General features: G+C 37.2%; 1 protein-coding gene across 1 annotated transcript in view; it reads right to left on the bottom strand.

Moving 5' to 3' along the window:
* MYO3B (myosin IIIB) overlaps nt 1-23,392 on the bottom strand; it is a 183,681-nt gene that overhangs the window by 36,243 nt on the left and 124,046 nt on the right. Inside the window, exons 28-32 of the mRNA XM_030454152.1 lie at nt 20,893-21,004; nt 19,982-20,144; nt 19,189-19,269; nt 9,893-10,013; nt 752-815 (exon numbers count right to left, since the gene is read on the bottom strand). Coding sequence (XP_030310012.1) covers nt 752-815; nt 9,893-10,013; nt 19,189-19,269; nt 19,982-20,144; nt 20,893-21,004 — 541 coding nt within the window. The remainder of the gene's footprint in view (nt 1-751; nt 816-9,892; nt 10,014-19,188; nt 19,270-19,981; nt 20,145-20,892; nt 21,005-23,392) is intronic.

The raw sequence follows: 23,392 nt of genomic DNA, 5'->3' as shown, positions 1-23,392 counted from the left end.
TTTAAGTTATACAAGATTCTTGTGGCTTTCGACAACACCGACTTAGCACCCATGTCACAAATATTTGTTTACTTTTTCCATTTAACTTATTTATCCCCTTTCCTCATGCGGTTAAATTATAGCATGCACTGTATGCCGATTTCCTCTCATAGTTAATTTGTATCTTTAGAAAAAAGCTATAGGAAGGTATTAATCTGCTTAACATTTCTAAGTACATCATCCAAGGGATTTTGTTTTTTTAATCTTACATATGCTCAGCAGAGTTACTGGCAAAAACTGTACATTTTCTTCATTTCATCCTTTCAACATCAAATGGTAAGCAGCAAAAATTGGATCAGACTTCAAAGACTATGCTGTGCTCCAAGTCACAGAGCGACTCCTCCATTTCACATATTGAATTCGAGCAGGATATCAAAGTGCTACCAAAGAACCTCAGGTCCTTACTAAAAAAGAGGCTCTAACATCTGTAGAAAGTGAAGTGCACAGACAAATCACCTCAGGGAGCAGCTAGCATTTATTCTCAGCAGCAAATTTCCAGCCTTTTGATTCTCTTATTCACTGTACCTCCCTGTCTTTCTACAGAACTAAAGTTCTTAGCAAGCAGGCTTTTGTCTCAAAGACTTCAAAACATCACTAACGGTTTCATGTTCAGATGGCTACACCAAGCAGCCAGGAACACACTGCAGAACTGTGGACTCAGGAATTCGAAGGTATTATGTGATGTTATTTTAGAATATAAACTTACTAGTACCTTTTCCATGTGTTTGTCAAGAAAATCGGGCACCACAAGAGAACACTGGTTACTGTTTTTTTGCCTATAGCAAAGAAAAATAAAATAAGTAGATTAAATATCGTAATTTCTTCATGGCAAGAAAAGCTTTACTGGCGTACACATTCTTTGTTGATTTTTTCCTCTCCCCCTCCCCCAAGTTCTAAATATGCACATACAATCAATTCAGAGAAAACACAGATCAGTCCCATTTCCTCTTATAAGGAAATGCATGCTATTAAACACAGTAACAGGCTACAAGCAACAAATTTGTCATTAAAAAGTTGTGGATACATGCATATCTGTAAAATGAATTTATGAGAATTCTGTGAAATTAAAGCAATGTATTAAAATTAATTTTACAAGATTTACACAAAACTGTTTTTCCAGGACTGCTTTCATAGAATTCAAACTTAAGACACTCAAAGCCTGACAGATGAGGAAGAATTGAAACACATGCCTTTTTCTTCTCCTAAAGCCATTCAGGTTAAGCAGACCCAGGAGTAACAGTTCTTACATTCTTGGTGTATATCTGTTATTACTTTACCATCACATTATGTCACCAGACCAATACTAAAGACCAATTCCTGTTTTCATTAATGCTAATTAAAAAATCATAAAAACCTCCTGCAGGCCCTGATCCTTGCTGTCAGGCCTCTGAAGTCAAAGGATCTCTTCAATAGTAAATCCCACCCAGACAGAAATTCTGCTCCAGAATCTTCAGTTACATAAAACAAACACACAAATGCTACCAGTTTCATTTGATGGATAAAAAACTGAGGTTCACAGAGATTATCTGACATGCTTAGGGTCTTAAACCTGGGATTAAAAGCAACTTTCCGACTGTCAAAACAGGCTTCAGCCACTCCATCACTAGTCACCAAGCCCTTCACAATTTTTCTCAAAATTCAACAAATGGTAGTTGTATTTCTACTTATAGATGAAAATATCTGAAATCTAAGCTACATAGATTATCATTTAGACATACGTATCACGATTTTTTTTATAGATGTGTAAAAGCTTCTCAAGATACTAAGTAGTTCTCTCAGTTTTACACTACAAATGAAGACATTTCAGCCCTTTCAGTCACAGTTCTAGGGGGGATATAAAGAACAAAAACTGATTTACTGATTAAGAAAAGCAACTTATGTTTTCTCAAATTTAATTTCCATCCTTAAGCCAGCTTCATCAGTTATAAATTACTCACATAGCAACAGAACAACATACCTGATTTTAATAAAAAGGCTACATGTGACTTCTACCTTTCAAAATGCTTCAAATTAAAATAACACTACTTTAGGACTTGAAATATTTTAGACTATTATGCATTGAATCTGATAGCTTTATGTTACTATTCATATTTATGCACCATCCATACATATTAGGTTGAATATCAGAAAAAGATTTCTTCACAGAAAAAGTGGTTAAACATTGGTACAGGCTGCCCAGGGAGGTCATGGAGGCACCATCCCCGGAGGTGTTCAAAAGACAGGTAGACGAGGTGCTACAGTGAATGGTTTAGTGATTAAGGGCTGTGGGGAGGATGGTTGGACTTGATGATCTTAGAGGTCTTTTCCAACCTTGATGATTCTATGATTCTATATGTATGAGATATTACATTTATTTTGTGACATCCACAGAGGCTACTGAAGCCTTACTGTTCCAAGTCTTATTTACATACAGGATTTAGGGTCTTAGGTTAATCAAGTGTGTCTGAATGTGTCACCCCAGCTCAAGACCACTGACTTCAGTTCTTTCAAACTGAGCCTGAGATGGCTTTGGAAACAAGATGAAGCATTCACAAACATTCAACTTCTATGTAATGTTGCAATTCTGTGAATAAAGCTTGCATCTGTTTGTCGGGTTTGGGGAATTTAAATTCCCCCTTTTCTTTGACACTTCTGCCTTAAACTGTAGTTTGAATTTAAACTGGTGTTTTCCTTGGAGGAAATGGAGAAATCCATTTTAAAAATGCATTCTCACATTGTACTGGCACACTCCTTGTGTAGGAACAAATAAATAATGCCTAGGACTGTATCTGACATTGTATTTCTGCATGTACCATGTTACCTGTAAAGTTCTTCAATACTCTTTCTCTCATGCATATATTATTTAGATAACTTTTTATTCTGTGGGACTAGTTAGATAACTTGCCACTTTTCCATAAAATTACTGAAGCATTTCTTGACGTGATTCATTCCTCTGCCATCCAATATTGCAGGAAATAAACCAAATATGGGCTAAAAATTATCAATAATTTGCAAGTATCGTTGTGGTGAATGTCAAAATAAAAATCTGCTGTTGGATCAGTATGTTGTGAATGGCCTACAATTCCAAAGTGAACTGAATCATCATCATATTCAGATTTTGGGGTGGTTTAGATCTGGATATAAATCTGCAGCTTGAATTAATCTCTACATTCTATTAAAAAAAATATCTATAATTTAGTATAGTTTTGCCAGGTCTAGAACATTGTCTAAATGTTTCAAATATGAAGGTGAACTTCCTTCTGTAGAGCTAACAAAAATCAGCCTCTGGAAATTCTGAAGCCATTAGACCCCAAGTATGCATCAGCATCCCAGTGATGTTGTGCACATAATGTAGATATAGTGCAACTAGCACAATTAATTTTAAGTTGAGTTGTATTTAATGCAAGGTATGCTATCCCTCCATGGAATAAACTGTTGCTGATATAAGTATGTGCTTCATGGTTACTAGCTTTTACTCACAAGCTTTTCAATATTTTTTTCCCGCTGTCCTGTTGAAAAAGGGGAGTGACAGAGTGGCTTGCTGAGCATCTGGTTGTCAGCCAGGTCAACACAGCACAATATTAAACAGGCAGGGAACAGTTCTGAAAATATGGCACCAAATGTAGATGCTGAGAACCTTGAAATCAGTGTCTCAGCTATTCTGAAAATCTTGCTAGGATGCAACATGAAAGATGCAACAGGAGGGCATCTCAGCAGCAGTTAGTTCACATAAGCAAACCAGTAGGGAAAGCTAACATTTCACATGTGGCATCTGAGGATGATTTTGAGGTACAGGATAATTTCAGGTATCTTTGAAGAAAATGCTTGTCCTATGGTTTCCGGAAATGTTTCTTTTCCACATGTGCAGGAAAGAAGAATTTGCATCAGAGAGATGAGAAGGATGCAAGAGATCCACCTTCATATGCCTGTTTCCAGTCAGTCAATATGACCATTTGCTGATGAATGCTCAGCTACTGAGGTATAACATGCCCCATTCTTCACATATGAACTGTCTACAAATCACTCAATTAGCAGGAAAGATTGGCAGAAAGAGAAACATCAACTCTTAAGGTCTGTCTGCACATCTGTATAGTGTATAGCCACACTAGCCTTAGCTTTGAAAGCAGTCAGACCATACCAGCATAAAACTAGTAGCACAGACTAATTTGTGCTGGAGAAAAATAGCTAGTTTTGGAGTTATTCTGGCCACTTGTGAAAGTCATGGAATTTGGAATTTTGTCTTTTAAATAGTTTGGAAAATGTCAGAAACACTCCCAGATATTCTACTAGGAAGACTACAGCTCATTTTGCAGAAACAACGTATTCCTGAATAGAACAAATTTAAACCTTTCAGCATGGATAGAAGAAAATTCCAAAGGAATGGGAGGGAGGAGGAAAAAAATCCACTATAACACTGAAGAAATCTGCACAGATTTCCATTTACACACTTAAAAATCAGGAGTAACTATCTGAATTTATAAACTGTAATTAGATGCTCAAATAATAGTGGAATCAGGCCCAATGTGTTCAACTGCATGCCACAGGAACTGCAGACCTGATCACAAATATAAAAACGGGAGCAATTAAAGCAAAGAAGAATATATTTTATTTTAAAAGCTTTTACTGTAGGAAGAAATGAAAATTCATATTTAAAAGATGACACATACAGGAAATTGTAATGGACTCTTGACAGAAACTGAAATTATCCAGAGTCCAACCTTTCTTGGCAAAATCATTGTCTAGAGAAGATGGACAATCACCCTATCCAGCTGAATCTTATAAGTGTCCAATGCTGTAAAATCCACCACTTCTCTGGGAGCTTAGATAAACTCTACAACAATTTTTATACTTCCTAAACTGATGTAACAACTGTAGCTGGCACTAAGAGGCTATAAAAGTGACTGACTTGCAATGCCAAACCCACTGGCACAGAAGTCACTCTCTTTATAAATCATAAAAAGAACCATGGCAAATTATCTAAGCCATCATAATTTTCAGAGAAAAAACACCTGTTTTTTCTTTTTTTTTTTGTCATAAGCTTATCTGAGCTCATTTTTTAAACCTACAGTGATGGAGATGCCAAAATTTCCCAAGGTAACCTACACAGGGCTCAAGTCAGCTTACAATCACGGAGCTTTTCTTGATGTCTAATTTAACTCTCTTGTGATGTCCACTATTTCTTGTCTGCTTCTCAATGGAGAACAGTTTACTCCTTTCCTTCTCACATCAGCCTTTCATGATTTGAGAGGAGATACCACATTTACCCTTAGTTTGCTATCTCCCTTAGAGATCTCTCCTTATAATTTTTTATAGAGATGTTATCATATTTGTGCTTATTAAGTGTGGTATATACTAATATACTAAACTAACTGTGGTTTTGACAGAGATGAGGAAATGTTGTGACACATGTGATGTAGTAGGTATCCTCCTTGCTACTATTCAATGTAAGCTTTGGAGGAGGATGTCATTACTAACAGACATTAACTTTGTGGTTCATTCGAGTCCAGGTACCTCTGTTTCTAATTCTAATCATGTCATCTGAAGCTCTTGTAGCCATCACTTACCATCAGTCAACCCATTAATGAGAAGAAATCGACCCATTTTTGGAACCTGACTTTCAGATGCATACATACAAACACTGATTATTATTCTTTGTCTATAACTTTCCAAACACCTAAGTTGGTATGCCTGCATAGTTTTGTTCAGGCTTTATTATCCAGTCTTGATTACCTGCCTCATGAATTTCATGAGTTTTACTAAAATGAATGGTTTCTGAGAATCTAAACTGACCAAAGCATGAACATTGTATCAACTAGCTAAAGAGAGAAAGGCATTAGGAGAAAAATCACAATGAATTCAACTGAAGAGTGTGAACTGCTGTTAATGTCTGATGTCTTCTAACATGCATCCTTAACATGCAGAGCTCCATAATGAAACAAAAGAGCAAGGGATGCTCACCAACACACAATTATGACATAACTCATTTGTAATCAAGTTACTACGTGAAGTAATTCTTTCTGCTGTACTACATAGTATAAGGCCACTGAATACATACATGTAAAGCCAATATATCATGCTGTTTAGCAGTCAGTGAGCTATGGTTCAGTGAGCTAAAGGAACAAAAGAACAATACAGAAAGTTTATTCCAGGATAAGTAACAGATCAGTACAATTTAACACAATTTTGGTTTGAGAGGAAAATGGAAAAGAAGATGCTGGAACATGCAGGTTACAGCTGCTTTGACAAGATTCTAAAAGGATTTAAACACATTTGAGGATGACAGCTCTGTCTGAACAAGAACATGAACAGTGCAGCATAGATTAAGGTCCTTAGTCACTGAACTGTAGATTATCCTGCTAAGAACAAGAAAATTTATCAAAAATATATCCACTAGAGATCTGTCAATCCAGTAGGTTAAAAAAAAAAATCACAGGACATTTTAGAAAATCACTTCTCCCTTCTCCACAGATTATTCCTGATTAGCTCAAGAGATCCCTAATCCTAATTTGAAAATGTAGAGATGCCACAGAAAGATGAAGCATCTTTGATTTTATGGCTGGTGTATGGGCTGGCCTCACACGGTCACAACTCCTCCCTTCTCTGCTGCCTCTTCAGCTCTCTGAAAAATGGTGAATCTGTTATTTCACAAGTTTTTAAAAAGGTCTCTGAAAGGTTTTCACTTCCCTTATGTGAATTACTCTTGACCAAGACTGGCTCTTAAAAATAATCCTGCCCTTTTAAAGGCTTTAGTGAGCTAGTTTGAGACAGAGTTTGATTGTGACTGGGTTCCTTCATGTCATTCAGGCCTGCAGGTTACTCTCAGTGGCTGATGATGTCGAGGCCTGGCAAGTGTCACATGGACAGCCTGGCTTTTGGGGGGCAAATTCAGACTTTGTGTCAGCCTCCCAGGTGTACAATTAATCCCATAAGCCTTTTCTGGAGTCACAGGCAACCTCACAGCTCTTTTTTCAACAAGAATAAGTCACTTCCCTGCTAACATTTACATTGTTTTCCTATACTTGTATACCCATCAGAGGTATCTGATAGTTCTTAATGCATCTTTAGTTACTTGTGACATCAGCTTCATGCAGGAAAGATTTTTGCATTTCAGCAGTTAATACTGGTTTTCAAGCCAGGAATATAAAACCAGGAACCTCAACATGCCGTGTTAAATGAACTAATCTGTGCATTTAATTAGCATCCTACATCATTCATTAGCTCAAGTTTGCTTATATTCTGCACTCACTCACTGAAGAGTGCGAACTAGGTGTAGGGATTCAGCTTCCTTGAAGGAAAACTGAGTGTTTTATATGTTTTATAACACTGTGACTTCTTTTTGAGAAGGTCTTTGAAAAAGGAGCAGCTTGTCATACATTTAAATGCATAGTTATATTCCTGAGCCTACAACAAAACTACATGATTTTCCTTTCTGATCCTGAGTACCTTTAAGTCCATTTTTCATTTCAGAAAAGTAAAACTTAAAAAAGCAACAAAACAAAACAAACCAACCAAACAAACAAAAAAAAAAAAGGAAAAAAACCAAGACATTAAAATAGTATCTTATTATTCTATACTTTAGTTCTACAGTATGTAAAGCCTGGCTGTCTTCTCTAGAGATGGATTATCAGTTTCTGTGTTAAACATCTGCACTATTATTCAACAGCCTTCCTGCTTCCAACAATTTTCCTGTATGACTGAACAGTATATGCTTAAAACATAACAGCCCAGTAACAGCTGTATGTTCAAGTGAGATTCAATTTATGGGAATTAAGTTACTGAATTTAGTCCTAAAATTCTTAACATCAAATGTGAAATGCTGAACATTTTCAAGTCTCACCAGAATCACTGAACCAGAGGCCATTGCTGAGAAATTTATAGGATTAGGCAAATTATTTGCAATATTTGTTGGGACTAAACTTGAGAACAGCCAGCAGTGGTGGCATTTAGCAACTCCAGGCAAAAGAAAGTACCTGTTTATTCATCTGTCTGATTGTGCATAGCAGTCAGGACTGGGTGCAAGACCTGAACAGTCAATATATTTTACAAGGACATATTCAGGCCAGATATTTAAAGGCACTGGGACATGGATTTCAATGTAAGTTCAGTGCCTGAACATCTTTAAAGTCTGCCTGTGTATTTGTGCTTCACAGAGCCCAAATTCATCTCAATAGTTACTGAACCTTTAAATCTTTACGAGCCTCAAGGAATGCACAATTAGGCAGCAAGCAGCATCTAATCCAGAAAAATACATTACTTTGGAAAGCAAGAAGGAATTCCAGAAACAAAAAGAGCAAGAAAACCATTCCTGGCCAGCTACACATAAAACAGACAAAGGAAGAAGTTTCAAGATGCTGTGTGATTCCAAACAGGTCCACGTCAAAACTATAGATCACTAAAAAAAAAAAAAAAAAAAAAAAGGTGTGCCTATTTACATTGTACACGAGTATAATTTGGGCTGCCAAAGAAAACTGCTAATAGTTTATCAGCTCTTGCTTTAGACCATGAGATCATCAGTAGTTCTAAAGAGATCACAGATACACAACCCTTAAGTACTTAAGAAGCAGTGGTAGCTGCATGCAGATGAAGGGAATCATAAATTAGGAAACTCATTGCCCCATTGAGCAGTGAGGCAACCCAAGGACAGAGCTATGACTGTAAATTGCAGTGGGCTCATTCTATTCCCTGAGAATAACTACCAAACCCCATTTATTTATTTAGCCCTTGTTCAATGGCCTGAAACAGCTTCTTGCTGAAAACATACTACTGCAAGGGACAGATTCTGGAGCACTGCTAACTTACACAAATCCAGGTGGTTACACCTGAATAAAATCCTATAGTAGTACATCAGAGCATCTAGTAGACATTACTCAGTCTAAATCAACCAAAGTTAGCATGAAAGTTGATATAACTTAATCAATGTTATGAGCATACAGGGAGAAAGAAATGCCATTTTGAAGAAGTTAATGGTTGTTTAAAAAACCCAAACACCTTCTTAATGGATTAACAGCATCTTGTTACAGTTAAGCAAGTAACTTCCTCAGCAAACTCTTAAAAGGTGTAACAAAACATGCATTTATATGCTATATAGAAAGCATAAAAAAATAACAGAAGTAAGAACTAGAAGAAGCACTGAGATGTCCTCATGCCCAAGCCACAGAAGGGAAGATCTCTTAACTCTTAGTCACTGAAATTTGCTAATCAAAGGGACTGATCCAGTAAAGGCAGCCACCTGTCCCAGAACACTGCTGGAGAGATTGACTTCAGCTGACAACAGCTAAAGACTTAACAAATCCCTCTTGCCTCTCCTACTCAAGGAAGGGTCAGAGGGGCATGTCTGGAGTGATGCAATTGATAAGGAAGGTTGAAATACCCTTCCTGTATAAAGCAGAAGGTACCACAATTATTGCTTACTCTGTCCCTAGGTTTCCTATAAGTGACTTGTCCATTTGCTTTTTACAGCCCTTTCCCCTATATCATTCATGGTCTACATGGAGCTTCACAGAAATAGGATGGTAACTTTCTACCCTTGATAATTTAGTAACATGCACTGCAGTCAATTCTGAAACGCTGAGCACTTGCAATCCCATCTGCAATCTGTGGTATTCCAGGTATTCCAAGTGGCATTCCAAGTGTGCACAAACAGAATGGTAACCCAGGACAAACAGCACTGCAAATAAATCTAGCTCAGCTAACTGGAAGAACACAAAGATGATTAAGCTGTTGGAGGGACTGGCTAACCTACAGGTACTCATCCTCAGAAAATGGCAAATTCTCTAAGAGCTGACTGAATCATGATGACACACCTGCTTCTTTCAGATCTAATGTGTGGAAAATTACTTCTGTTAGATAAGAGACAGCAAAAGAATCAACTCACCCATGGTCTTCACAGCCAAAATCAGAAGTAGAGCAGCTGCTCATAGGTTGAGGATCTGCTACACAACCAGTGCTGTTTTTCAGTCTTGTGTAGTTTTTACGAACAATATATCCCCTAAAAGCTAAAAAAAAAAATAAAACAACAAACAACCCAGCTGTGAATCAGAGAAAAATTCTGCAGAGCATGAAATGCAGACTGGCACTTGGCTCTGGAATGTAGAGCTGAATGCTCTCAACTATTCCTGAACCAGTAGACAGAAAGAACACTTAGCATTTCACAGGGGTGGCTCCAGTGTTTGCAATGTTTAAAACAGCTGAAAATTATACAGTGCCTTACACTCTCAGTGTTATAGTGATCAGTTGGCACAGCCCAGGCAAGGAAAATAGGCTGAGAAGATGTCTAAGCTAAACCCAGCTTAGAATGTATTAAAATACAGAGAAGAAAATTTCTTTAATCACAACTCCCATGATTTGAGCTAGTCAGGATCTTACAAAATTAGAGGTTTACCTGCTTTAATTGTGGGGCAGGGAGGTGGGGAGCCGAGGGTAGATATATTCCATTAAACCCACAAAAACAAATACTGTATAACCTGTTTCTCAATTCACTGTAACCATAATACTACATTTAAAATACCTCATACAACTAATCAGGAAAAAATATCTACATAGATTGAAATTTATATAATTCATTAAAAAAAGAGCAGAACAAAACTATCACTAGAAATAGTAAATGAGGTAGCAAGCACACAGTGAAATTAAATGGCAATGAATAACATTTTGAAGATATCCAGGTCCCTTATTCCCATGGCCTGCCTCTAGATTTGAGTACCTAAATAACTTAATTACGTCTACGGCTTTATCTGATATAAATTTGCTTCAATTCTTGCCACCCATGAGCAGTTAGTAATGAAGCTTCAGCATAAATCACAAATTGTGATACATACTGCACTTAAGATGAAAGACTAAAAGGTTATTTCGGAGTACACTTTAAACCTACAATTTCTTAAATTTTATTTCTTGTAGGTTTTATTCAGGCATTACATATTGATAAAAGGGAAAAAAAAGATCTGAATAACTAGGAAAGTAAGTACAGTGTTTTGCAATGGTTTTTATTAGTCTAGCCAGACTGTAACTTGAATGGCGAGAAAATATATAAAAGAAAACTGGAGTTAAGATCAGGAAATATGATTTTGAGGAAAAAATTTCCTGTCCAGGAAAAGATTTTAAGCACACTAAATACATGCAACAGCAGTCAATCTGGAGACTTATTACCCAAAGGAGAAGAACCCTCTCATTGGGATTCCTCGAGTCCAGGGTTAAATTTACAGTAGTATGTAGGATAGGGACAGGAAGAGAGTGTAGGGGAAGTTTATACAGGATCAGGATCAACATAACATTGTACCTTACAAAGGGAAATCAAGAGGTAGAATGAATATAGAATTAATAGAGTACAGAGAAGTTGATCAGAAAATTAACAAGTTTTCTCTGTATCTCATACACCTGATTTTATGAAAACACTAGAAATAGCCATTGCCTACACAACAGAGAATAAAGATCCTGTAGAATTTGCAGTCCCTCAATTATTACCAAATTATGAGATGACTGATTGATTTCCCTTTTCTGCGACTGAACTACTCTTATAAATCTAGCCATTTCTGAAGGGTTTTTTTGTGTAATGAAAGGATGGTGGAGAAAACGAGACAGAGCTACCTTGATTGCATCCCCTGTTTCCCTTAGGAAAGTGCTGCAACTAATATCTTTTTTCTATTTTTATTTCTTTATAGCATTAATGTTCTTCTTTTCAAACACCTGCTTCCACAGAAATACACGGTGTTGCACTTACTTGTGCAATATAGGAAAATTAAAACCATCTGAACAGTTCAAGCTGTGGTATGCAACACAACACAACAACCTAAGCATTTCAGTGCTCCTGAGGTTTTCAGAGTAAGAAACAGCAAGAATTGTCTTTTAATGTGAGGTTATTAAAATAAATAACCATTCAGTTTACAGAAGGCATGACAGAAGTTGGGCCTGCTGAGGTGTTGTACCAAATACAGAGCTCAGGTATAGTGAGGCTGAGGAACTTTCCGCCCTTAATAATCAGACTGAAGGAGTCTGCTCCTCTGGCAGAGATGAGGCAAGTGTTCACTTGCCCCATGCAATCAGGCTTCCAATCCTTAACTATCCCCTACTGACCAAACAAGGAGTCCACTCAGATACTGGCAGCAGGGACAGCTGGCCAGCAGCCACCTCTCTGCAGCTGAAACACGCTGAGCAGCAGTCAGCTGAGGGACTAGCAGAAAGATAAGGCAGCACTGAAACAAATGAACTAATAAGAAAAACTTCAGTTTTATTCTTAATAATTTCTCAGCTTTTAGCAATTCATAGTATCTGTGTGTGCATCTATAAAATCGACCCTGACATATACTGTGATTTTATTTTTTTGAAATTCTTTTTTACCAGAAACTCTTACTAATGTCAGTATAACCATTTCAGTCTTTCCTTCTTTCACTATGTATAACCTGCTATATCTGATTTAATAAACATAGATTTACCCTATTCTTTGCTTCCACACAGATTTTCAAAACCAATTCCTCTTCAACTTCTGCAAACTAGTTTCTAACATTCTTCTAGAACACTGAATCTGACAGGTAAATCACTATTTTTCCTACTTTTCTTTTTACTCATGGGATAACTGAAGTAGCAGGATAAACAAACTTGTCTCTCTCTCAAAACCTTCATGAAGCATTAGTAGGACTGCATCTTTTCAGCATCTATTAACTGGTTCTATAATGTTTCAAAAGAAATGCATATGCAGAGAATTCTACTGGGGGAGTCTGAGAGGCTGGGAAGCTGCTCCATCACAGCAATTTGCATTACTGACTGGTGCTGGTTTTGACACTAAGCACTTGGCTCAAAGAGTGTGAAATTAGCAGACTCATGTTGCTACTGCTCCATGAACAATCACTGCATCATTGAAGAAGAATGATTACCAGCTGTCACCCCATTTTCACCTTATCCAGTCTATATTCCAAAGTTTCCAGCAACAGTATCTTTAACTCTGATCTTTACAAAAAGAACAGGATCTTAAAAGCATCATAGGAACTGAACTTAATTTTAGCACTTCTGCTAGTAAATTGGTGTTAAGTCCTTGGTGTGCCACAATTTAGGACATGAATTTTTATTTCTTGTACTGATCAGTTCTCATACAAAGCAAGTTTTCTGTCAGCTGCAGCATCTAGCAAGCCAGTAGTATATTTAGCTCAGGGCCTCCGAAATTTGGTGTCTTGCAGTTAAAAGCCTTTATTTTAAGGTCTAAGTTCCAAGCATATACATTACATGCAGTGTTGCACAATTCCAGACAGGAAAGGTCTAGGCATTTTTCCTCTGATTCCTATGGGAAATATATAGTTACAGAATGAATTGTAAAGCACAATGTAGAAAGATCAAAGCTAAACAATCACAGGTCTATCTAAGTATAAAAAAAAAAGATATGAAGTAGTATTTTAAACAGCAGCAGGATTCATTCTCAGTCATAAAAAATCATGTTAAGCAGACTTTTTTTTACACAGTCACATTTTTAAGCTATAATATCACCGAAAATAGCATACAACAGCAACTCAGAAATGGAAGCTCATGATTGCTGAAGAGAATATACCATGATAGTTTGTAATCAGAAGTTGATTTGCTATGAACAGCATATTGCTTTCTTAATTTTCCTAGTTAAAAGGGCATCCAGCAGCTTAACTACCAACATCTGAGAGGATTTGGAGCCCATAGATCTGATTTTCACTCCATGCCAAATTAGTTCTAATAAACACTAAAAGAGATGTAGAGTCACATTCTTTGCTAGGTCCTATGAATACTTCCACTCTCTCACCCCTGGATGGGTACTGGATATTGCCTGTTTAATAGCAGAAAAAACCAAAACTAGTCTTGTCAAGTTCTCCAGCAGAAGCATAACTAGAAAGCAAATCACGAGTTCCCCTCCACAAGCAGTAACTCTCAGTACCAAGCAGAGACTATTAGGAGGAATCACCAAAGCTGTCATCAGGCCTGGTGTCACTAATGAACATCACCACTTGGACATAAGTTTCTTAATTACCAAGCATTACAGCCTTGAATCTTGAGACTTGGTTAAAGAAAAATGTGAAGATGATTGTGAAATTGTTTGTCAGTATCAGGTAGAGAAATGAATAGATTTTCCAACATATTATTGGACAGCATACACTGTTGTGCCTTCCTGATTTTAGCAAGAAATCCGGTAAGAATGGTGTCAGTTTCATGTCCTCAAAATCTGGAGAGAAAACCAAAAGGAAATGCAGATGTGTTCATATAGACAGAGTTTAGTTCAGAGATGGGGATATAATAGATAGAATATAGGACCTCATACTTCAAAACCGTAAGGCCTCCTCATCTTTCTGAACATGTTCCCTGAACATGAACAGCAGACTCTAAATAGTTACTAGAGATAAAATACTAAAAGTGAAGAATTACTGGATGTCCTCAGCTCATAGAGAACAAAAAGAGATAGGAAGAGTGAAGTTAACCAAAGCTGTGCAGTTGTACAAACTGGTCTGATTTATCCTTGATATGAAATCAAGGTAATAAAATGAGTCAGTTTAGCTGCCTTTAAGAGAAATACATGCAGTTATGTATGTAACTGTTAAACAGCCTTTGCACTGAACATGTAGTTAAAAAGAAGAAAAGTAAAAATATAAACAATCAAAACTGGATATGCTACTTAGTCATTGTTACTTTCAGGGAAAAAAAGTGTACTTTCAGATATATTTAGATAGTGCTTAGAAGTTTTTGTACCATTTTCCTTAAGTATTTCTTAGAGCTATACAAGAATATTAGCTGAATACACATACATACAAATCTAGTGATATGAATACATGGATAAATCTAGGGTTTTCAAGGAAACTTCCTTGTATGCTATTGAAGCCAAAATTAAATCTTTGATGTTGAAAACTCTTCCATTACCTTAATTACAAATATAAAAAAGCAAATTACAGGTGTTCTCAGGCCTTCTTTTTCATTATGATGGGGTAAATTTTACCAGAAGTACATTTTAGAGATGCGCAAATAGCAACACTGTACAAGCAGAAGTTACAGAAAAAAGCACTTTAGAGAGGGATTCTTCCTCTGCTTTCCTTCTGAACATCCATCACTTTTTATTTTAAAAAAACAGCCAAATCTTTAGTTCCTGATAAAGAATTTCCCAATACAATGTGACATATGGTGAGTGTGTGAGCACGTGTTGGAGGAGGAGATGGTGGCTCAATGGATTAGTCATCTGCCTTTTCACCTCTGGAAGCATAGTTAAACTCAGTCCTGACCAGAGATGCACAGTATATTCCAGATGGCTAAAGTGGGCCTAATTAAAATGAATTCAGTGATGTCACCTTGTATCTAAGTGAATTGCATGCACCACTCATTTGGCACTTTGGCAATGTCAGTAGAGAAATTAAATAACCAGTTTAAATCTTCTTTTAAGTCTTTCAGGACAGCAGTCACACTGCAAGGAAATACATGCTATCATTACTAAGAAAAGTATTATATATTTAAATTTTAATTAATGCATTGTTCTAATAACAAAGAAACATTAGTTGAGACTTGCATGTGGGGTAAATCAGTGTAGTTAGATTTCAGTCTATGTCAGTAAATGATTCAGTGGATATATAGTGATTTGAACCAGCTGTGAATCTTGCAACACAATTAAAAAATTATTTATTTTTAACAAAATATTTTTCCTATTATGTAGACATAAATAAAAACAATACAAATCCCAATTACAAAGAAATACGTGCTCAGAAGTGCATAGTATTGTTAACTCATACACTTCACACAAAATCATTCTTTCCAATTCTTCTCTAAGTTAAAAGTTATGATTTTTTAACCTTCACAGCTTGGGAAAATGGGACTGGAAGAAGTAGAGACCTTGTGTACCCTCTGTACCATTTTAGCCATGTGTCTAATAAAATCTGTGTATTCTGAGAATCTGTATACATGCTGAAGTAGGGTAGCTTTTTCTTTCCCACCTAATTTAAATTCACAAATAATTTGTTTCCTAGCAAGGGTATTTCCCCCTATCTGAAATAATGACTTTTTTTGTGTGTAATATTATACACTCTGGAATTGTACCCTCATGTATATTGTAGGGGTTGTTTTTTTCCTAAGTTTGTTTTTTCTTCCAACATTTCATCAATGGATAGTGAACTGCTGGGCCCACAGAGATCTCCAGACCACCAGCTCATGTATTTGAAAGGCATCTGTTTATTTTTAAAATGCAAATGCAGCCTACCTCAAAGACGGACTTGCAAGAAATGAACAATCTGAACAAGTCAAGAGGTTTCCAATCAGGAGCTGTGTTCCTCCTTTATATCAGGCTATGATCACTTGCTGTCAAAACCACTTAAACAATATCCTGGAATCTGAATGAAGTCCCCCCACAATTAAAATGAGCAGGATAATCCTGCAAGAATTATTCAGGCAAATCATTTTTCACACAGTTTAGAGTAATGATAAGGTCATTTACAAAAGAAATCAGCGCCTTTGAAATGCTGACTTGTAGACAGAGGACTGCCTGGAGGAGGGCCATAGATAACAGTGAGGACTGGCCTCCTAACACTACCCTCCCAGTCCTTGGAACTGATTCTGATGAAGAGAAGGCCCAATAAGGTTAATACCCCTACTTTGATCTCTGTCAAAGCGTACCAGCAAGAATTAATTTACATTTCAGATGAAAAAGGTTGACAGCATGAAAAGGCATCTTGTTTCTGGTATGTGAATGTGCTGTAATAGATCGGGAATTCTGAAAGGAAGTTCTGAGGAAGCTAAAGGGATAAGCCGAGCGGCTGCTTTTATTGGGAAAGAGATGAAAGGAAAACAAATTTCAATATGCGCTGTTCTGTAGAAACATGTAAGCCAAATGCTTCCTAAATTTCAAGGCCTGCTTGAGCGGGGCCGGGGGTGGGGGAGGGCTGGGGGCCAGGACAGGAGGAAGGGAGAGGGAGAAAAGAGGGAAGTACCTATACTTTAATGATATGGTTTGCTAATGTCTTGATGACAAATGCCAACAATCTATCACGCTGCCTGAAATGGCACATTAAAAAAAAATTATAAAAACATGCTCATTTTCCTTTTAATTGAAAAGCTGCCTTGAACTACACACTTAGATTGTAAGATGTGCAGGGAAGGAAGAGACTTGGAATTCCTTTTGTCTCCATGTCACTAGGCACTTGGACAGTGTAATGTAAACAACAGAAAGACTGTGAGTGTATTTTAAAACCTGGAAAACGGCCACCATTAACAAGCATGAGCTTTGATTTGAAACACAGAATAATTAGCATGTAGAGAAGAGAAAAAGTGCACAAGAAGAATTTTCAAATAAGAAGTCCTAGATACAGATTTTCAAAGGCAGACAGAAATGTATTGAGAATTATTGTACCTCGTCAAATCCAGTGCCAAAAACAGGAGTAGCAAACAGCTTAATTAATACAAAGGTATACTGTGTCACTCTTAAGGCTGTAGTTGTAATGCTCATTCACCCACACTGATCACTGAAACTGTCAGGTGCCAGGTTACAAAGACAGACAGTGGGTGTGTTGGTGGAAAGAGTGCTGACAGCATTCCTCCAGCATCAGGTCCAGAGAGCTCAACAGGGCAGAAGTATCCAAATTCAAGGGTATGAATTCACTTGCACTGCCTCTGCTTTGCTATGTTCAGTGCAGCACCTCAGAGATGGCAAGAAGGAACACAGCTCTGAATCTGTCTCGTGTATGAACAGCAGAAGAGATCAGCTGCCTTCTCTAAAGAGCTAGTAATGAGCATGCAAATCCTACATGCCTATGACATGTAGCTGGATAAAACTCCAAGGCATAATGTCCCCTACAGTCTCCAAGTGATACTGCTACACACCAGTTTCCTCCTGAACCTGAGAAACTCTCATCTTAAGGAACTGGTAATAGTAGGACAGTGACAGGTCAACTGTTTCACTTCTCGTCATGGCAAAAGGCTGTTGTAAAAGTGAGGAAATCAAAGTTCAGGTACGGCCAAATGTAAATGTAGCAAATTCTCAAAAAATAGTTGCAGGGGGTTCTTTAAGATCTGCTCTCTGTGCTATCATCAAAACAACAGAAAATGACAATACAAAGGAGAGGAAGAATGAGAGAGAATGTTTATGCAGTCCCTTGGTGCTCGTTGGAATGGCAGAAAAAAAATTATTCATAACAATTCTCCATTTAACAGAATGTTCTACATGTGTCTCTGGAGCTGTATTTCGTGATTCTACATAACAGTATGCATGCAAAACTATAAATTATTATTTTATCCCAATGATACTCTGTTTCTTTCTGTAACCACACTGGTATTCTGTTTTCTGCTGGAGATGCTTAATTTCAGAATAGCAAACTAAGACAAAACAAAAAGTTGACTGGAAATAGCTTGATAGCAAAGTATAAAAAAATTTAGAACACATCTTTTTTGGACTGACTTTAGATTATGTGATCCAGAATAGAGAGGTGACAAAGCTTATAGAATTCTAGCACAGGAAGCTCACAGAATAAAGGTGGTACCTTGGTTCATCCGTAAACACATCTGCTACAACTTATTTTTGATCTGCTACAGTTTTTCAACCTAAGGTTGGAAAGGGAAGTATATTATACTGCATCATATGGAGGTTGCTTCACATTGGCAGTGCCTGAAAACACCATTGAGTTCACAACACTGGTTCTTAGATTCATGTGCCATATGGTACCCTGCTCTCTGCTAGAGACCTACACAGCCCTATGGGCCTGTTCCTCCAATAATCTCTTTAAAGTTTATTCAAATTCATATTGATACGGCTGCATAGGAGTCTGGCAGAGAGTCAAAAGATTGGCCAAAGCTGGCAAACCCAGCAAGCAGTCAAAATGAAAACCTGGCAGCCTGCCAAGATCAGAGCTCAACACAAAAGATGGAGAAATGCATGTCCAGTGCCTTCCATTTTTACTGCTTCATATAACCTCTACATATAGCTGAATCTTACTGATTGTGCTCAGAAAAAAACCAAAAAAACCAACTCAACAGCTTTTAATCGCTATGTCTTGCTTCCAGAGAATTATTTACAAAAAGTGTGAAGTTCCTAATACCTGTCACTGATGTCATTTGATACTGAAGAACAAATGATATGAAGTTAGTGGTTTTGATTTCTTTTGTTTGGACTGTATGTATTTCTCTTGGCTATAAACACCGATGCATGAAATTGCCCACAGCAAAAATAGGTGTTGGCAACTGAAATAATGTTTTAATTACCTGCTTGAATATGTATAGCTGCCTCAGTTCTTCTGTTCCTTATTTCCTTGTACTTCCTGCGAGCTTCATATCCTCTCCAAGCTAAAAATACAAAACCATGTGCTGGAAATTACATTTATTTAAGGAAGTGCTACAGAGTCTATGGAGTCAGAGATGTGCTGAAACTTTCATCCCTCCTGCCATAACCACTCTAGCCCCCATCCCCAATGCCTCTTCTCCACCCACCCACATGTTGAACCCTGGGTTCACGACTGCAGCATTCACATCCCCACAACTTCAAACACTGCCTCACTCGTCCAAACTTTAATTGCCACCATGTGCTCACTGATGTCCTAATTCAAAAGGCAAAGGTACATGATCATGTCAGCACAAGAACTCCCCTCCTCCCACAGCTCCCCAAAATTGATATAAGGAAGCCTGTTAAATTAATGATAATCAGCCTCTCAAGCCCAGCCCATGACGTATGTTATATGGAATTCTGGTATACGTGCCAGGGTGGGCATGCAACTGCAGTTCATTTATGTGCTGCATACTAGAGTAAACGTATCTCTAACAATTTTTTCATTTTGTGGGCAGGCATCACATCCAAAATTATAAAAAACTTAAATAACAACATTACCAAATACTAAGAAGACACCTTACAAGTAAATCAATATTTGCCTCAATTAGCTGGAAAGAGAAGTACCTCCAATTATTTTGATTTCAGAGTAAGCAAATTAACAAACAATGTGCATGCAGTTTAACAGCCTGAAATGCAAAGACACTCAGTGAAAGACGGACTGTGAACATTTACCTGACTGGATGATAACAGCACTATATTCTCTTTTCTCTTTGACTTTCTTGTACCTCCTTGCTCCAAGCCATCCCTTGATATAGGCTTGCATGACCACCACCCTCCCTATAACTTCTCGCAGGAACAAATTTAATTGTTCTATATGATAATACTTTAGAAACACCTGAAATGGAACAACAACAACAACAACAACAACAAAAAAACAGGATTACATGCAGCAGTAGCATAACCTCTCATATTCTGTCTTTTCATTAGTCTTATGTCAGCCTATTTTAGGGCACTGATGCTGAAAACAGCTGTTAAAATACTGGTTGCTGATATATTGCAATCTTGTTAATCAAGTATTAGTTCCCAGTGTTCTTGTGGAATTTCATTATTCCATTGATTATAATCATCCCATTGCAAAATACACCACATATCTACACCCTTTACAAAGTAAATTGGTCATGGGGAGATTTTCAGGTATCAGCAATTTTGAAATACAGCCTTTCTTTAAAATGGGAAGATAAATCCAAGGTTGAATTTGTTTTTAGACATAAAACTGTCTAATGGCATTCTGCTGCAAGAGGCAAATCCTTTGGGTGGTTACATATACTTTATATGGGTCTTGAGCAGGAAAATTCTCCTTGTTTTTCTTTTATGCACTGTAAAACAACTCAAGGTACTGCATAACAGATTTACTGTCCCTACCAAGGCAGTCACATGCAGAGGGCATTTTGGGGAGGTACCCAATGCACCCGTCCTCTTGCAGCACTAACTCAGATGTCTTGGGAGGACACCTCCATAACCTGGGAGGCTAAGTGGGGCAAATTCCTTGGTCTTTTGTTCATTCATGCAGTACTTTTTATACTGCTATTAGACATGTTTTGCTAAAAGGATACTATTTGGGAGAAAACGCTAGCACTCTCTACCTTGGTTTTCCCAAGAATCCAGTTGTCTAGTTTAGATTTCTCCAAAATGGCAAGACAGTTTTCTCTGCTACCAAGGGGAGTCTCATGCGCCTTGAATGCAAGGTAATAATACCTGCAAAACCAAATGACAAAGAATGATCTGAATTAACAATCAATTCGTGTTTTCACTCCTCCTCTCTAGCTCAAGAGCTGCATCTCTATAACTCATGGGCTAAATTCTCCCTTATACTCAGTCTTCTTCAAAAATCATTATGCAGCTGTCATGAACAGATATTTGAGCATATACATGACACGGGAAAAGAAGTATTACCACAGTGGTGAGAAGTGTCTGCTGCATTCTAGAAGTCCCCAGTCTGTAAAATCATGTATAAAGCTCTCTAACAAACCACTGTGACTTAGGAAACACCCCAGGTTGCTCTGAATGTTTCAGACAAAGAAGCAAATGCATGACAGAAAGAAGAGAAAGTCCTAGAAATCAGGAGTAATACAAAGGAAGGCAAAAATAAAACCTTTTGAATAACGTGTAAAATAAGCACGCCATCTACAGAGCTGCACAACATACTTCAGCACAGTTACATCTCACTTCAAGTCTGCAAGTTCTGTTGAACAAGCAGGTGTTCCCTGTGGTGCTCAGTGGACCTTTACAGATTTCTGAGTGGAAGAAAACTCAAATACTAGCACGAAAAAAAAAAAAAAAAAAAAGAGAGAGAGAGAGAGAGAGAAGCACTGAACTTAGTCATTAACTGATGCCTGTTTGTTATGAGAAATGCCAGAAAAAGCATTTCAGAATCTTTCAATATTTTAGTTACTGTCATCAGTCATTTCTATCAAAGAAATATAAATAGCCTTAAAATTATCTGGGAAGAATAAATCCCACATAAGAAGTCCAGGGTTCTTAAGCCTGAAACAAGATCACTCCCAACACAGGAAGCATTTTCTGTTAGGCATTTCTGCCTAACAGAAAGACTGAGAATTCTGAGTTGGCAAATATGAAGGTTAACACTAACAGGGTAGGTAGAACAATGATACAGTGATACTGACTGATTATTGAAGCTGCAAGGCTGCCACTGTGTGTAAAGAATAGTTTACAGTAAAAACAACATATCAGTCTTAATTTACAGACAGTGAGATGTTCAGACTGTTTGAACACTCACCTCTGTTTCACACCTCTAGAAGAGGTCAAATACATCCATATTTAAAACAACTGGTGCTGTAAGTGCATTGGTAAGGGTTTTATCAGTGATGATGGCTAAAAAGAGCTAGCAGCTATTTTAAAGAAAATAGTTAATTACTCCTAATATGAATGTAATAGTTCTCTTTACAATGATTTCTGAGGTAATGATCAGGTTTGCAAGTCATAAGGCATGATGTGTTTTTTCTCTTTGATTGCAAAAAACAGTTAATTGGAATGATTGTGATAAATTTTAGTGGTCTTTGGAGTTGGCCCATACTGAACTAAATTTACTTTTCTTCTGTCCATGTTTCCTTGCAAAGAACAGTCCCTATCAACTATGTGAAATAACATTATTGTGCAAATAGTTAATGATAAAGGGATGCAAATATATTTGACTTGAACAGACATTAAGAATGAATGGACTGATCCCTACTTGTAAAGCCATTATCTGTGAATGAAGAATGGCTTTTACAGTATGTAAGTCAACTCACAATAATTATGTTAAATTACAGCAAGAACATGAGCCAGTTAGTTTACAAATTTAAGGTTATTTTAGCACAAATTACACTGTTAAGCGAAAGCAACTGCCTGCCACCTCAGCTCTCATTTATGAGCTGCCCTGTGTTGACTTAGTCCTTATGAAGTTACACTTCTACAGTAGCTTCTTGTTTTACATTTGTGTTTGAGAGGAACTGGCAGGTTCAGCAAACAATTCTCCTGATTTTTAGCATGGTAAAGAGGTATTAGATTCTCAGAGAATAATCCAACCAGTGAACCTGAAAGATGGATTCTTCTGCAGCTGCATAAGAAAATATCCCAGCTCATACTGAGGAATATATGGAGAAGGAATTAGAAAGAATGGAATAGTACATGACCTTTTTTTTCTTTTTTTTTTTTTCTTTTTTAATCAGGAGAATATGGTTTTCAAATATTAGCTCCAGTTAATCTCTAGATATCAGCTCCATTTGTCACAAGAAAGAAAAAAAAAATCACTAAAATAGTCAATAAAGATCAAAGCGGAACAAAATGATGTCTGAAGGGAGAAGCACTGGAATGAGTCCTGGGCTAGATACACTGTTATTCACCAACTGGAGACATTGTGCACTCTGAATAATGATAGAAGATTAAGTATTACTGAGTTATTTTTGATGCAGTGACTTTCTCAAGATGTTATTGCAAATCCTTTAACCTAATCTTTCAAAATACTAACAAGTCATGCCATTTAGTAGGTATGAAGAAACATGGTGTATTTAAAAGAAGAAAAGTATATTTCCTCCACCTAGTTACTAAACTTAAGCATGCCAGTTTTCACAACACAAATGGTAT

This window comes from Calypte anna, chromosome 7 (genome assembly GCF_003957555.1).
Source record: "Calypte anna isolate BGI_N300 chromosome 7, bCalAnn1_v1.p, whole genome shotgun sequence".
NCBI classification, from domain to species: Eukaryota; Metazoa; Chordata; class Aves; order Apodiformes; family Trochilidae; genus Calypte; species Calypte anna.
Note: the sequence above shows the minus strand (reverse complement) of the source record. Positions and strands in the feature narration are given on the sequence as shown.